Consider the following 17,482-nt stretch of genomic DNA (forward strand, 5'->3'; position numbering starts at 1 on the left):
AAAAAAAAAAAAAAAAGGGGAAATGGCAGGAAATTGGTCAATTAGAGATCACTGAGGGTGTTGATGTTTGATCTACCTTGACCCTGGCAAGGTGAGATGCTTCGAGCATTAGTAGGATCAAAGGTCACCCACTCCTACATTCACACACCAAAATATGAAAGGATTTGATCCCACAACCTTCTCCTCTGGGCACAAGCTAGTGTCCATCCAGGGTAATTGACTCCCTAGTTGGGAGAAGATACCTTATTTACCCAATTTTATGTTTTGGTTTTAATTTTTTTCTAAATAGAGAAAGAATCCTACCAATTTGGAAGCAACAACAAGGTGCAAGGTCAATGAAAAAGCGTATAAGAGCATCTTCAATGCAGGAGATGGGAGGCAATGTGGTACTTTCACACCGTCCTATGCCTAGGATAGGTAACATAGACTCTCAGGTACTTTCTCATTATTCTGAAGTATGATCATCTACATTATTGCACCCATATCTATTGGAATCTTACGATTTTATTTTTCTTGGCAGTTGGCACCCAAGAAATCCAAAAAAAACAAAGAAGAAAGAAAGTACGTTTGGAGGGTAAGGGTAGTATATGATTAATCAACCAAGGAGCATATGACCGTGGGTTGGTCCATTTCCTATTTTCTTACTATGATTCGGAAATTCCCAAAAAAATGGGTACTCTCTCTCTTGTTGGTTCAGGAAAATGGTGTTTCTTCTTTTTTGGCAAATAATAATGTTTCTTCTTCTTTTGGCAAATAATAGTGTTTCTTCCTGTCACCACCAAAGTGGTGAAATTTTAATAATTTTTTTTTTATATCTAAAATATTTTTTTTAAGTCAAGTGTGAAAAACATATAGGCAAAAAGATGCTAGCTGGTGGAGGCATCGACCACATGGGAGAAGGTCAATCTTTTCAAGAGTTTTTATTTTTTGTATGTTCCATGTGGCTTGAATAGGGAAACCCGTTTCTTTATTTGTTATTTTACTTGTTTTTCAAATTAATGTATGACATGATAGAAATTTACCTTATTAAAAAACTATAAATGTTATATTAAAAGAGTTAAAAAAAAAAATTACATATACAAGTCTAGAAAATTAAAGCCATCTTTTTACCTTATCAAAATAAATAAAAGAATTGGAAAAATGAGAGAAGCTAAAAACACAGACCTGAAATGGGGAGGTAACCCTTCTGTCTCAAAACTTGATAGGCAGCAAAGGCAAGAAAGGATTGGACGCTACTAGTGAGTAACACAAGCCTTGGAAGTTTAAGACTATCGGCTACACCTTGTGTGAAGGGCATCACAGGATCTGAGATGAGACAAGCAATATGCTCTTCTTCTGTTTCTGCATTAGATAACAACTGAACCAGGCAATCACGAAATGGAACTTTACAGGTGAGGTTGAGAAGAGGGAGAAGGGAAAAGCCATCTGTAATGGAGTCTTGAACGTCCGATAGGCCATCGGGTATGGGAACGAAGGTGAAGTTAGGGTAATTGGAGGAGTTGGGAGAGTTGAAGTGAGTGTGGATGATGGTGATGGAGAAGCCTTTGGAGTAGAGAATGGAAGCTAGTTGAAGCATTGGGTTTATGTGACCTTGCAATGGGAATGGAAACAGCACCAACCTAACTCCTCTCCTCTTTGTTTCCTCCATCTATCTGATACTGACTCGATCTCTTTGGGGGCTTTAATTTCTTCTTCTTTTCCTGGGACTTAACTCTCAAGTTTGTGATAGAAGCACCTTGATAGATATGTATCACTAGGTGCATACCAACTACCATATTTAAGGGATAAAAGCTTTCTGTCTTCGAGAGGCCCATGCGTCAGTCATACACACAAGGGACCCAAAATGACCACCATGCATATTTTATTTAAAGTCATTCCTAACTTCTGTCTGTTTGATAAAGAATATTCCCTTGAATTGGTGAATTTTCATATCAAATGGTCGATTCATATTGATTTCAGGCCGATGTACACCAAATTGAATCCTATTTTTAAAACCCTGGTCGGCAGTGAATATGTAAAGACAATGTGAGTGGGAAGGATTTATTTTTTTTGGTAACAAGAGTGGGACGGATGAGAGACTAGTTTTATGAAGGGTATACTTCAAGCATGCACGACCAGTATATGGCATGATAAACAGGGAATAAAATTGATGAAAATAGAGATACAACTTTAAAAAATGAAATCGTTTTGATGTCACATTTTTTTTTTACTAAATTCTCCTAATGCCACACTGAATGGATGCCTATTCGCTGTGACCCATCAACACCATACGATAGAGGAAGAGATATGGGAAAGAGAGAGGTCACATCAGGACCCTACTTTTTTTCACCGGTAGGAAAAATTAGAACAAAAAAAAAGGATTTTAGTAGCTCTATTTTTTTTTTTGTTTTTTTTAATTGGAGAGATTCCTTTCTTTAGCATGGGCTGTCCTCCATTTTATTTATTTATTTACTTATATGGGCAAGAGGTGGTCCTCGATTTTAGAGCATCGTTTTGCTTTGATCGCATCTTTCATTGGATACGTGTAGTCCACTAATCAGTCTCCATGGCCTTCTCCCAAAGTTGAGTCACTGGTTAGTTACCACAAGATTTCACCACTACCAAATTCAAGCCAATGCAAAACCCTGAATGCTTGGTTACCTAGTTTATATGAAAATTAAGATCTTCCACCGATTCATGTTCTTGCTGACCAAGATTGCATATGTTTTTCTAGGGTTCATATGTTTTTCTCATATTTGTCGAGACATTGGGAGGTGTAGAAGTATAGTTTTACATCGGTTATCTAGGACCTTAGATGTATCTAAATAAATCTATGGATCATTTCCACTTAATGCTTTAAGGATTTGAGTTAGACCCCATAGGTATTTCGTAGGCTCTCCCACTTTATTTAACATTTTTACTACAATATCCACATTGGGTTTTAAGAGCATCTATAGCTTTACATAGTAAAAAGGCAAAACAAGAATGTGTGCATGTGGTGGCTTGGGTCCACAATCATTAGCCTTAAAATGAGAGATCTCTTTCATGTGGTTACTGATTCAACTGAAACTTTGGGCAAAGATAACCCATATCCCTCTTGAATACAAGCAACAAACGCAAGGATCAGTAACTACAGTTTAACTAAAAAAATTCCTGAAATCAAGCCTGGCGATGGTTTTGTAACCACCTCATTTGCAGATTTTGATTCATACAGACCATGTAATACCCCACTACCCAAAAATCATCTGCAGAATCACTCCAGGGATAAGTATCAAGGAACCGAAATTCAGGAGGGAGAGCGACAAAGCACGAAGGAGATCAACCCAATAACGTGAACTTGATTCTACAGCCCAGAAACAGAGTAATCAATGTAAACTAAGGTAACTGAAATAACATTAGAGGAAGAAGGATAGAGAGAGTACCTGAGATGAGGAAGAGTATCAGAATGGGAGAGGAGACAGGAGAGAGGGGAGAGGTCACATAGCCTGGTTCATACCATTCTGGTAACATAATCCATTCATAATATTTTCATTCCAAAATCTAAAATTCAATCATTGGGTACAATCAAATATATATAAAGGAAAAACAACTTCTAATCCTATCTTGAAACTGAAAAAGAGTTTTGACTCTATCTTGGACTAGATAACGCAAATAAACTTTGGACTCAATTCTACTTGCTATCAACGAATCTAAAAATTAGATGAATAAAAAAAAAAAAATAACTTAAATCTCAATTAGCCCTACGTCAAACTGCATCAGAGCTCCTTCTAGCTTCTTGAGCAATCAACTCATTTACTATATGAAGATCTAATCTCCTATTGAAGATTGAATATCACGAGTGCGAGTTTCCCATTAGCCATTGAGCTACTGCCTTTGTAGACTCAGAAATCTCTTGAAAGTGGATTCCTATGTACGCTATCTCTAATACCCCTCCTCTCTTTTTTTATTCCTCTTCTTTTTTCTACTTTTTAGTTCTGTTACAGTGGTTTTAAGCCCTGAAACAGCAAACTTTCCTTTTCTTCTATTAACACACCTATGGCTAGTAGAGACTTGAACCCACTCCTTAAAGACAACCTCCTTGTAGAACCTTTAGGTCCTACATCATTTTGGTATTCATTTGAAACAGAACACTTTATAAGAACCCTGAAACTTCACTCAAACCATTGTAAGTTAAGATATGGCAAAAAAAAAAAAAATTTGTACGGATATATACGGGTATTAAATGAAGCTAGACTTTAATATGGGGAGTAAAAATTTGCCATATAAAAACAACGGCAGCAATAATACATACGTGTTTAATATGATTCCCTCTGAAAATCCGGGAGCAAAATTCGCCATATACGTGTTTAGTAATAAATGAAACAGGCTCAAAAATTGCAAGATAAAAACCACAATGCAGAACACAAGAACAAATTCATTTTACTCGTCCAATTTACATTTTGGGCAGTCCCATAAAAAAATTTCATCACCTAAGCTCTACAAATAAAACCAACAAGAAGTATTAAAAAGGTCTGGAAGAATCAAACTATCTCAGTATACAAGAAATACTCTAAAAATCCATAAGCCAAACAACATCTTAGCATACAAGCAATATATCTGAAAATACAAGCAGTATACATGCAATACTAGAAAACCAAAAGACCAAACAAAAAACCCACTATACAAGCAAGCTCAGTATTATATGTGTATTTATAAACAGACTTTGTACTTATCTGAGTCTGTCTGCCATGACTAATACGCCTCCTCCATTCAGTGAAGGCAGTGAAGAGTAGCTGACGTTTGCGGCAAGTAGCAAGCTGGGATATGGGAAGGGGATGGCAACTCACAAGGGTTTTGAGGGTTTCATCAAAGACCAAGAAGAGGGAAGAGAAAGGGATTTGGGCTGCCCACAAATATATGAATATTTTTTTATTTATTTAATTCAAATAAAGCAACGCTTTTAAACGATTAAACGATTTATACCGAAACACAAATTAAACATTTTTTATACGGATATTTATACAAGACGCGTTTTTCTCCATATCTATGGATATATACATAAAAATACAGTATGGTATGCATATTTACTAAGTATGACTCGACTTGCTCTAATCTCTGGATAGCGTTCTATTCCATTTCTCCCTCCTTAGAATGATGAACAATGATAACAAAATACACATAGCATCTCTAGTTCATTTCTTTTAATTATTCCCTCCAGACTTCTTCTCTTCTTATTAAATCTACACTTTGATGTATCCCAATCCAGAGTCCAGACTAGCTTATATTTTGACCTTTGATTCTAGAACACCCCTTCACGTGTTAAAATTACTCAAGTATGCTCAGACCTCAACCATATATTAAATCCAAATAATGTTCACAGTCCAAGCAAAGCGGGCCTAGGAGGCTACCCTTGATTCCAAACTTAAACCACTAAATCCACAATCTACCCACCAAGCTCATGACTAACACTGCCTAAACTGAAAATTAGAATAATAAGTGATAGCAAGCCACCTTACAGGCTATCGGTTGCTACAGGTGGTATTTAACTAAGGAATAACCAGGTACCCATTGACTACCTTACAAACAACATAGGACCTGCACCAAAACTTGACAGATGGTTGCTATAGGTGGGGTTTTGATACAAGTGAGTTGATGGAGCAACAAGGACCTTGTTTAAACCCCAATGTATATAATAGGACCAATATCTGCATAATCAACTCTAACCAATGCAAAATCAGTCCTCTCCCACACTCGTTCTAGAACTAATTACATTTCCTTGACAGATTTTTTTTTCCCAAGTCAACTTCTTATACATGATCAGATCTTGACATAATTTCTCCCACGAGAAAACCAGAACATAAAAGTTCTTTCTTCATTTTTTAAAAAAGAAGGGAGTGGGATGCTCCTCAGGTCTCTTTTTAATTTCAACCTAGAAAAATGATACTGCCCAACATCCTCCCATAGGAAATTATTCTCATATTCTCACTAGCCTCTAAGCATTCCCACCAGGAACCTTGAAAAATAGAGATGGTAAATCCAGTAATTTGAAAGCACAGATTTAATGAGAATAATTATTCGGGCACCAAAGGGGGATTAAAATTCTTTAGCATTATCTAACCTATTTGTTTTTAGCAGTAGTACTTCAATTATTTTGGGAAATGCCAATGCTTTAGTAACATAAAAGGAAACCCCATGTATAATATGATCAGCTAGTCCAACAATTCCTAGACAAAGTACAACTAGTTTCTCTTAACTAATAGTGATTAAGGTCCAAAAGTAATCTGCACATCAAATACAGGGAAATAGACTCAAAATAGGGCATTACCACAAGTTAAAAGAAAGCCTTCCATTTCCCAATATGGATTCATAACAGAAAGGTTCCAATGACTGACAGGTTTCACACAAAAGAACCCAAGAAATGTAGCCATTCCATAGAATAAAGGTTTGTGCAATGGGATGAACAATTATGTATCATATTACCACTAACTTTATTCCTCACTGGTTCGCATCTAGTTGCATAAGTCATTAATATTGTCTAATTTACTAGTTAAGACAGACATGTAAAAATTCAAAATCCAAGAATAACCACATTAATTTATGTAATCTTAGGTTCAGTTATATCAGAAAGGAACCATCATTAACTGAAAAAGTTCCAACAACTAGTCCAGATGCCAGAACAAGCCCATATTGTGACAATGGAATGCATCTACAAGGGAAAGAAATTGAGAAAGATCCTACAACCAAATAAAAAACATCTTGTTCCTTGAATCTCGATTACTAGGCATAGCTAGATAAATACCTACTTGTACAAAAAGAATGACTAGACAAGAAATCAGCACGTCAGCTGTTCAAAAGCTCCTCAAAATTGGTCATAGACCTGCATATATAATAAAGCCTTATCAGAAATAAACTTTGAAGCAAAGGTCTCACTCAAAAAGTACACAGCTAGAATTACAAAATTAATCGATATCTTAAAAAGAAGAAGAACGAGTTCACTTCTGGATTTACCTCCTTTCTGGCAAATTGCTGCCATTATCAATGTTTTTTCTTATTTTTAGATTTTGGTTGGATCTTTCCATATGCCATAAGCCTTGAATGGGATAGTTTAAGTTCAGCAAGACGGCGCCTTCTCCTGATTCCCCTGGATGTACCCACTTCACCATTCAATTGCACTGCTTCCTCTTTCTCCTTGGAACCTGTTGTTGAAGTTGTTGCGAGATCACCAACCTTTGACCTGTGCTTCATGCCAGCCTTTTGAACATTCACATTTTCTCCTTGGAGAAGCAATTTATTCTTCATTTTCTGCTCATATCTCTTGATCCTAGGTATTTTCCATTCACTTTCTTGGTAAGGAGCAATCTTTTTCAAAGAAACATACTGATTCAATTCCTTGTCCTCCATCAATAAAATCTCAGTAGCACTCAACCCATATCTCTTAGATGGAACTGAAGTATACTTGAATCGTGTCTTTATGTCCCCTATTGTATCTTCATAGTCTAAATTATAGTACTCATCCCATGCTTTATCCTGAAGAGAGATTTTGCGTTTCCTCTTGCGCTTACCTCCTTCATGCAACTCCTCCTCCTTTTGGTCCTGGTCATCCGAGCTTTCATCATCTGTGGTGTCAGGTTTGCATTTTAAGGCCTTCTCCCTAGCTGCTAAGAAACCCTCAGCAGAACCGGATGAATCCCAACCTTTTGGAAGCCCAAGCAACTCATCTTCTTTCTCAAAATTGGGCTTCCTAAGATCATCATCATCTTCATCCTGGTCACTGCAAAAATCAGGGTCCACGTCCTCCGCCTCATAATAATCCTCATCAAACATTTGCTTCATCTTCCGATCAAACTCCTCAGGATCAAAGTCCTCCTCTAGATCATCTTCATCCAATTCACATGCCCCACCTTCGGATATTCCTGCAATAGACCGTATTTTTCCGAGCTTCTCCATGATTTCCTTCTTCTTCAGATTCTTTAAGTGTTTCAGTTCTTCTTTCCTCTCAAATTCCGCTTGAGCCATCCTCTCCTTCTTGCTCTTCCTGTGCAGCTTCCGTGCATTCTCCTTTTTCCGAACTGAACCCTCTGTGATTCGCGAGTGACCCAACACACGGTCCCCGGCACCCTCCTCATAACGGAAGTTGTACTCTGCCTCGTATTTCTCTTGCTTCTCAATTTCTTCCTCATCTTCGGAGACTCCATGTAAATCTGTACCAGAAGGCTTCAAGCCTTTATCATCCTTGTCAACCCACATCTTGTTCATGAAAAAATTCTTCAAAAACATCTGTTTCTCATCCAAATTCTCGTCCTTGCCGAAATATTCATCGAGCCTCTTCTGGATTTCATCACCACTCCTATCTTCCGCATCTCCCCCATCCTCACCCTGGTTTCCCTTCTTTTCCATGAAGAGATCTCCGTCATCACCATCCGAAGCCTCTTCGGCGGCAGTCAAGAGAGCCTGTCGAAGCTCCTCCTGTGCTTCTGAATAGCTCTTCACACGCGATTCTGTGTTATGTTCTTCAAACTCGGGTCCCTCTTCAATCAGTTGTTTCGCGACAACGTCCTTCAGATACATAGGCTTATCTTTTGTCGATTTGGGCTTCTTCTCCTCCCCATCCTCCTCCTCTTCTTCTTCGTCGTCATCGTCTTCATGTTCGAAGAGCTTGGCGTCTTTCTGCTTGAGAATCGGGTCCCTATTCTTAACCTTAATGAGGGCATTTAGGAACTCTAAATCTTTTTTACCTGAAACGATCAAACCATCCTCGTCTTCTTCGGATTCTGAAGAGCTGTCCCCGGAGTCTCCAGCAAGCCCTTTCTTCTTCAGCTCTTCCAATCTCTGCAATTCCTCTCTTTCCTTATTGTGCTCAAAACGATGAGCGAATTCTTCGTTGATTTCGATCTTCGAATTGTTGTCATCGTCATCTGAAGCACTCCCATCGAATAAGTTCAACCCCATCTTCAGAGACCAGTGACGAACAATCCAAACCCTAATCTGCAAACTTCAGGCAAACGGTTCGAAAACCCTAAACCCACGCATGGATAATTTTGATCTTTGTCTTGCATCTGAATATCTGATAGTCAAGGAGTGGGGTCTAGGATCAATCCTAACCGTTGGATGTAGGAAAGATTTCCAAATTGATTACAAAATTTTAGGTCGTAAGATATCATGGTTCACCGTTTATTTTATCAAACATTAAAGGAGAGAAGAGAGGTACCCCTACGTCCCCCCAAAAAAAACCCCAACCCACCCCTCCCCACCCTTGGCTTTGCTGATGTATAGAGGCCATGCAACCAGGTATTATTTTATGACTTGGGCCTAAAATTTAAGGAGAAGGTTTGATTAAGCCGGGCATTTAAATATTTGTGCAAAAAATTACATAAGTTCTCACACTCGAACATATGGTCACATGGAGAAGTGGAGGCTAGGGTTGGAGTATCTTTTCTCTGTCTTCCCCTCATTTCTCAATGTGTTGGACGTGGAGAATGCAAGCAGGTATTGTTCTTTTTCCTCATATTTAATAATGAAGACAAAAAACTTTTCTTCACTTAATTATGGTGATTTGGTGTTTAGATTATACTTTGGAATCTTACCAAAAAAAAAAAGATTAAATTCCATAAATTGTTAATATCATTGTTAACTCCTACCCTTAGTATCGAATTATAGTTTATTCATAGTCAAATCCCATGGAATAAGATATTCCCTCTTTTCACCATGAGAGAAGGGAAACTAATTCCTTTTAGAAAATCTATATACAAGCATGCGCATGAACTATATTACTTTAGAAGCGGAAAAATTATTTTTAGGGCTAAAGATCGAAACTTGCTTAGATAATCATTGCACTAAGGGAGACACACAAACATCCAACCAAGGACAGAGTGATCTTTTAGCCACCCCCTTGTGCTTAGCAATCTTTTTCCTTTATTGTTATTATCATTCCTTTTTATGAAAAGTTTTCTTTCGCCCACATTAAATGATTAATCGATCATCAATACTGATTCCTAACACAGTGAAAGTGGTGTGAATTGCCATCTTGAAATAGTTGAGATTTCTTGAGGATTAGATTAACTTAACCAATTCTTGCACTTAATTTGTAAATGATCTCAATATCAGACATGAAATGGTTGCAAAGATCCTTTGGAAATTTAATTAGCACTAGAAGTCTAGAACACTAACAATCCAAATATATAATGAGAAAAGGGGGAAATGAAAATCGGTACGTAAAGAAAAGGGATTTTTTTTTTCTTTTTGTTGATTAGTGTTCTTTATTGAACTCTGCTTCAGCACCTTCCCCTGTTTCCTCCAGAAGCAAACTGAAAACCCTCGCTTGTTTATTAATTTGTGCCTTAGCTTTTGTTCTTATGGATCAATCTTCATGTTCATCTTTCTTGCTCTTCTTCTTCTTCTTCTTCTTATGCAACAATCCACTCAAAAATCATGTGATTGGAGCCTTTGGCTCTGCTTTAACAAGTAGGAAGATCACTTGGTGGTGGTATGAGTGATTCATTGGGGCCATTACCATTATCCACAACAAACGCCATTTTAAGTCCCCATGTCGTGTGCACTTCTAGATGACAATGCAAGAACCAAACACCTATAAACACATCAAGAAAAAGCCATTAACACAATCCAAGCTCAATCTTCAGTTCTGTAAATGATGAACAATGAGAGTTTTTTTTTTTTTACCTGGATTATCTGCTGTAAATCTTATAGCAGCCCAACCACCTGAAGGAATTCCAATCGTGTTTCTTTCAACTGGGTCAACAAGATTAAATTTTTTGGAATCATTTTTAGAATTGAAATTCCCAAGTCCTCTTCCAACTTGGAAGAAATTGTACCCATGAAGATGGACAGGATGGTTCTCTGGAGCTATGATGCCTGTGTCTTGTAATACAAGCTCTACTGTTGCATTATAAGGTAGCCTATAAAGCCTTGTACCATTCATGGTTGCCATGTTTGCCGGCGAGGTACCCGGTGGATTACCGGTATAATTGAAAGTGATTGGTGGGTTGGCAGGGAAATCAGTAGTGAATACTCCACTAATGTTGAAGTAATGTGCTTGAAGCAGTGCAAAGGTTGGCATGATAAAGCTGACATTATTCATAGCTGCAACTACTTTGCTCCCATTAACACAAGTGGCACAAGGATTAACACCAAGTCCAACTGTGAATAGAAGATTATGATCCACAGTTAATGGAACCTTAGCTGGATATGTTTTGGAATTTAAGCTACGGAGAGAGTTGATGAACTTGTTTGCAACTGGGGTTGCATTCTGTGGGGGAGGTTGGGTAATGGTGGTTGCAGAAGAAGATAGAGTGCCAGAGTAGTGGACTGTGGCTGTTGCAGTCACGTTGTCAACTGCAACTGGTGAGTCCATGAAAGGAGAGGCTGTAACTAAGTACTTTCCGGCACCGAGATTGGCGGTGAGAAGGGCATTTGTGGTTTGACCAGGGGTGATGAGTAAGGTGTCTGTGGTGAAGGGCTTGGTGTAAGTGGCGTCGACTTCGACCACCGTTAAATTATGTCCGGCGACCTTGAAGAAGAGTTCCTCATTGAGTGCAGCGTTGATGATGCGTAGCATGTATGTCTTGCCACTCTCTACTTGTAACTTGAAGCCTCCTCCTGTACCCCCATCATCAATTCATCATTCAACATAAAAAATTATGATTTTAAAGAAATAATAAACATAGTGATGTATCATCACAATCTCAGCACACGTGATGGATTAGGATTAGATTATAATCGGACAATATGAAAATTCTATTATATATGGTTAAAATTTAAGTTTTACAGAAAGACCTCCAGTTTATTGAATAGAAACTCTAAAATATCAAAAAGGAAAATTTTGTAACTTTTTTTTTTTTCCAGATACCAATATTTGATCGCATATCAAATAAATGAATACCTTGTGAAGAGCAAGGAGAGAGTGGTCCTGGGTGACCATTAATCGTGTGTGCATCAGAGACATTTGGTGCCACACCGGACTTCATGGCTTGGCTGATCACTGCTTCAGTATCCGATTTCCACCATTCACCTAAAATTCCAAGAATCAAATTAAATATTTATTAATTAATAATTTACTTACTATTAAGTCAAAAAAAAGAAAAAAAAAAGAGTTAGAAATGTCAAATCTTCAACTTTTCTTAGACTTACGCTAGATCTAAATGTCCAACTGTTGGCCACTTGGCCACTGAATTAGAAACTCATTAAGGGATAAGCTTAGCACTTACTAGTGCGTAATTGTGAATGGAGCATGCATGCATGAGCTCACCTAATATGACGACGACTTCATTATCGGGTTTGGGGAACGGGTAAGGAACGCCCCGCTTCGGCAAGATGACGATGCCGCCGTGAACTGTCGCCCTTAACCAGAGGATGTGCGCATGCCATAGAAGTGTACCTCTTTGGCCAGTGATGGTGAAGTTGTAGGTGTAGCTTTGACCCGGCTGGATCGGGCATTGTGTAATGTATCCTGGACCATCGTACCAACCCGTTCTAAGCTGTCGGATCCCATGCCTACCACCATTAAAGCCCTCGTTATTCGTTAATCCCAAATATATAAGAAAGAATTTTACTGGAAGGACGGGGTAAAAATCATTTCACTCACCAGTGAATTGTAACGTTGTACTGGACATGGTTGACGACCTTGACGATGACGGTATCGTCTTCCCTCGCGTACAATGTCTGCCCCGGGAAACGACCGTTAACGGTGACAATGGGCTTGCTCGAACATAGCCTTGTGGTGTTTCTCGTCACCACCTGCGTAATTTATTAAAACTCACATTGGCACACACGCTAAGCATTTTGCTCACCATCTCCCCCCATTCAGAAAAGAAATAAAAAAATAAGCAATTTTGTAATATTTTTTGGAGCCTAACTTGTTGCTTACATTCTAATCTAAATTATAGTTGCCACAACGTCTTGACGATACAAGGCATCAGAGGGGGTCTGGACACAAAATGACACCAAATGGTGACTAACTAAGACGTTGAAGGCACATGTCTGTCTATGCAACCAAGGCGCTTGAACGCCAAAGCAATGCCAAGATCTCACCAAAAAATCAAGAAATAGAAATATTAAATACATTACGGGCACAATTCACATAATGAGAATAGCAATGTAAATTTTAAGTTACAATTTCTATTTTTAATTTTTTGTATACCAAGTCATGCATTTGAGATGGCCTATGATATTTAACAATGGTGGCCATTGTGTTTCTTATCTATCTAATACTTAGAATACTTAAATAGACTAAACCATGACATTTAGGCCCTAGAACTATAGAAGTAATTTTTTTTTTCTAAGTCTAAAATATATGGCACCATTTCACCACATATACAACAAATTTGTGGATAACAACTTTTCACAGTGTAACGTACAACCGTAGAAGGTATTATTCACAAACTACGATATAATCTTATTGCAACTACATAGCCTAGAAACAATTCACATGCATTCCTAGCTACGCTGCATTTGGTACACACTTTTGGAATATATTCTACGTCAATAATGCATTCTGAGATGATATTGGTGATGTTCTATTATCTAAGAATGCATCATCCACTTAAAATACATGCCAAACACAATCATAGTCTTGATGAAACTAGAAATGGCTTTTACTTACATTGAACTTGTAATTCCGAACTCTACACTCAACCATGGCAGGAAACAAGCAAGCCACCAGCACCAACACACGAACCCAAGGCTCCATCTCCTCCACTTTCAGCTTCTCTCTCTGTCTCTCTCTCTCTCTCTCTTACTTATATTTGTATTTCTCTATATGGCTCCTTTTGGTGTTTTCATGAATGACTGACCAACGCAAGCTTATAAAGAGTTGGGTTTTTTGCTGCCAAGTCGTTTTTCCTAGTTAGGTGGGTGAGAGATACTTCAGTGTCAAGATTTTTTTGTAGATGCTAGAAGGGAATTTGATCATTGACCGGTTTTCTTGCATATTACATAAAGTAGTTTTATTCCCTGTGACCTTCTTCTTCTACTTAAATAATTCAATTAAGGTGAGCTAATATGCTCCTGGTACCATCTTAATTCAAAGTTTACTGGATTAGAGAGCTGGCCCTAACTAGAAATTGGGTTTGGTGGCATTGAAATATAAGGCTAAAAATATATTAAATTATTCTCTCTCAACATCTATGACTTAGGGAAAAAAATAAGTGAAATGAGTTATTAGTTACACCTAGAGTAGGAGAAAGAAGACAATTTGAACTTTCATACAGAGTCTCTAGCTACTAACCATGCATGCTTCATATTTTTTTTCATGAAAGTAACCAAAAACCTCTTGCTTCTAATTCACTTGTTCATTTCAAATATTAGTAAGAACCAAAAATTGAGTTCTCCAATTACAGGATTTCTTAGACCAGAAACAAAGATATATATATATATATATATATATATAAATGTGTGTTTGTGTGTGTGCATCCACATGAATGTATTAGCATCTATCATGCAATAGAAAAAAAAAAACTTCATTGTATATTACAAATGTATAAGTTATAAGAAATCCAAGGAAAGTTAATGCGCAAATCCAATAATAAGTGTCTAGTACAATGGGTGAGTTGTGATGCGCAAAAATCTCACACTCACTTGGAGGTCTTGAGTGTGAGCCTCTTGGCTGTTATTTACTTCTCTTTCTTACCTATAGAAAAAAATGCGCAAACACAAGAAAGAAAATATGCAAATTATTCACACACAAAAACACAAGGAATTCAATGTGGTTTGTTGTGAATGTCACTAGAGAATTTTCTTATTCACAGAAAAAACTTTGCATCACTTTTCACCTCACTTTGTGGTCTATCTAAAGTTTTCCCTAAAGATCATGGTTTCAAATATTGTTATCGGATCTGTTGTATTAGATGATGAGTATCAATATCAATTGAGCACTTAGAGACTGATACTGAAACAAGACTGATATTGTATCTGTGTAATGGTCCGTGATAAGGGTAAATAGTCTAACAATAACTATTATTGTTATTTTTTATTTTTTTAATTAATTAATTTTTTAATTTTTTATTTTTAAGAAAATGGGAACAAAATTGTTCAATACTGGCCAATCCATATTAGTATCCGTCTCCATCAATACTGATACCCTATAAACTTTAACCCCACATAACTACAACTTCATCTTTTGCACATGTAATAAAGTCAGAATTGATCAAATTAAGCATATACGAGCACTATAATAAATTTGGTGGCTACTAGAATATACCCTAATGAAATTTTGTCATGCAAAACTCGCATAGAAACCAAATAGAGACCCATAAGGGGTTTATAAGAGATTCATTGATCACATTTATTACTAACTACTAAATTACTATTATATTTCAAGAATATGTGGGGTAAGAGGAGCCAAACCAATAATCTTCCCTGAATTTACGCTAGAGCTCAATCACATAGTTGCCGACTACAGAACTAGAAGCTCATCACGAACCCCGATAGACTATTCATCAAAGTACTGGGATTTTTAAAAAAAATAGCCCATGGTGCCAACAATGCACACGCATACACATGCATGTAGATCCTCATTACAGAGAACACAAATGCATGAATGCACATAAGAAACAATACTTCATTAAATAATTAATACCTGGTGAATTTAAATATTTACTAATTATGCAATTCAGTCTAGCTAGGACTAGCCAAACCTTTCACCATCATGATGATGATGGGATATATTTTGGTTGAAGCCTTATAGATAGATGGGTAGCCATCCAGAAGATCGACCAAAGGGGTATTTAATTGGTGGGTGATTGAAAAGGTACAAGACATTGGATGTTAACCACCTAAAAACATTTGGTTGTGAAATACTTTTCATGGGATGGGGATTTGATTTATTTATTTATTTTTGTTTAATCTTGTTTGAAAGCTAAGATTAAGAGGGTGTGGGCATTAGTAGCTCATTTATCACATCTTTCAACAGCTAATCCTCCTTCCTACCTCTCTTCTCTCCAATACCTTCATCATGAAACTAAATCTAGGTCGAAATTGATTGAAATCTCCGAATTGTCTCTGTTTCAGAATTGATCGAAATGAAACCTATAATCAAAATCTATGGTTGAAACCCAATGTTGAAACCTCGAAACGAGATCTGATGACATAATTTTGGGTCTGATAGAAATTATGTCAGAAAACCAAAATCTTGATCCTTGATTAAGAGCTTCAACCATTGAAGTTGTTGCTATCTTGAGAATTAGGAGAAGAGTGCTTCCCCTAATGACCAGAGTCAAATTTAGAACTGTAGTGTAAGGCATTGAATAAGACAAAAACAGGTGATGCATATATGTTTGAAATTAAGCCATATATTCTAGGCATAGAGAGATAAGTTCAGAACAGGGTCCATTCGAAGGTAGCCCATCTACCTCAAATCCATTTTCGACCGGAATATAGGACCCAGCACCTGGCCCACATAACTGAGCAGACACAAACTGTGAAAGTATGGAATCCGTTGATGCTTCTATCACTGTCTCACAAAGCATCCCAGAAAGCATATCGCTTCTTCATTAATCTATCTTCTCTCCCTGAGACTAGGGGAACATTCCTGAGACTGGGCCTGGGCCCCCAGTAACTTATATTGGCAGAATCACTTGGATCAGATCAGATTGGAATTGGTGGATTGATACGGAATTGAACTATCTACATGGATAATGAGAATATATAATAGCATTCTTTTTTTTGGTAAAATATATAATAGCATTCATCTCATCATAGTTTCTGGCCACTACCAGATAAGAAATAGAAAAAAAGATAAAGTATCACTTCACACATGGTGAAATGATTCTCTGAAAGTCCCCTTAGCTTAAATATTGTTGAGTGTTCTAAGAGTCCCATCTAACTACAATAAGGTGGTGGGTGAAGTTGTACCAAAAAAAAAAGAAAAAAGAAAAAAGAAAAAAGGTGGTGGGTGAAGAGTGTTATCTTCTCCTCATGGGTGAAGAGATTCTCTTCTCCTCATGTATGAAGGAAAACTCCATGCAATTGAAGAAATGATCTTTTTAAAAAAATCTACATATATGAAAATGAATTGTGGTTAAGCCTTAGTAGTTCGCCAAACTTTTGACGATATACAGATTTCTCTTTTGTAGAACATTTGGTGATATATTGATTATGCTTATTGAAGGGGATAATTCGATAATTTATTGATATTCTTAATCGGAATTCCAACCATTTTGAATAAAGAATCACACCTGTATGTTCTCGATTGTTTCTTACATCTCATTTTGATTGGGTGTCTTTTAAACACATTTTCAGGGAAGGCAATGCAGCCATTGATTGCTTAGCATCTTTTGCTTTGAACATCCGTAAACTTGATAATCTATAATATTCTCTCTCTCTCTCTCTCTCTTCCAGATACTTTTTCTCCTTCTTGCCCCCTATTTACAAACCATTGCACGCCCACCTCGATGGTGGATCTCCCTCACCCCACCATCTTTTTTTTCATTTTCGTTAACTAAGGTGTCTGACACCTCGGAGAGACTCGTGCAACAACCCACCCCCACCACCATTTGACAATCCTATTTCAATT

The 17,482-nt window shown here is 37.3% G+C and overlaps 3 protein-coding genes across 3 annotated transcripts in view; all 3 read right to left on the reverse strand.

Moving 5' to 3' along the window:
* LOC122085413 (UDP-glycosyltransferase 76B1-like) overlaps window positions 1-2,344 on the reverse strand; it is a 3,388-nt gene extending 1,044 nt beyond the window's left edge. The window contains exon 1 of the mRNA XM_042653838.1: window positions 1,165-2,344. Within this exon, the coding sequence (XP_042509772.1) occupies window positions 1,165-1,648 (484 nt within the window). The 5' untranslated portion in view covers window positions 1,649-2,344. The remainder of the gene's footprint in view (window positions 1-1,164) is intronic.
* A 4,175-nt stretch (window positions 2,345-6,519) lies between these two features.
* Window positions 6,520-9,002, reverse strand: LOC122085412 (protein KRI1 homolog). The gene is made up of 2 exons (XM_042653836.1): window positions 6,967-9,002; window positions 6,520-6,835 (listed from the first exon to the last, which is right to left on the reverse strand). Exon 1 carries the CDS (start codon window positions 8,905-8,907, stop codon window positions 6,994-6,996), a length of 1,914 nt encoding a protein of 637 aa, XP_042509770.1. The 5' UTR covers window positions 8,908-9,002; the 3' UTR covers window positions 6,520-6,835; window positions 6,967-6,993.
* Window positions 9,003-10,070: 1,068 nt separating this feature from the next.
* LOC122085952 (laccase-4-like) lies at window positions 10,071-13,742 on the reverse strand. The gene is made up of 6 exons (XM_042654580.1): window positions 13,574-13,742; window positions 12,557-12,708; window positions 12,221-12,465; window positions 11,855-11,983; window positions 10,636-11,571; window positions 10,071-10,543 (listed from the first exon to the last, which is right to left on the reverse strand). Exons 1-6 carry the CDS (start codon window positions 13,658-13,660, stop codon window positions 10,413-10,415), a joined length of 1,680 nt encoding a protein of 559 aa, XP_042510514.1. The 5' UTR covers window positions 13,661-13,742; the 3' UTR covers window positions 10,071-10,412.
* Window positions 13,743-17,482: the final 3,740 nt, after the last annotated feature.

The sequence above is a fragment of the Macadamia integrifolia genome, chromosome 8 (genome assembly GCF_013358625.1).
Source record: "Macadamia integrifolia cultivar HAES 741 chromosome 8, SCU_Mint_v3, whole genome shotgun sequence".
NCBI classification, from domain to species: Eukaryota; Viridiplantae; Streptophyta; class Magnoliopsida; order Proteales; family Proteaceae; genus Macadamia; species Macadamia integrifolia.

Coding starts and splice junctions, on each gene's coding strand:
- LOC122085412 (XM_042653836.1), bottom strand. CDS start 8,907: ATGGGGTTGAACTTATTCGATGGGAGTGCTTCAGATGACGATGACAAC.
- LOC122085952 (XM_042654580.1), bottom strand. CDS start 13,660: ATGGAGCCTTGGGTTCGTGTGTTGGTGCTGGTGGCTTGCTTGTTTCCT. Junction 12,709..13,573: donor TTCGGAATTACAAGTTCAAT/GTAAGTAAAAGC, acceptor TAAATTACGCAG/GTGGTGACGAGAAACACCAC. Junction 10,544..10,635: donor ATTTACAGCAGATAATCCAG/GTAAAAAAAAAA, acceptor ATGTGTTTATAG/GTGTTTGGTTCTTGCATTGT.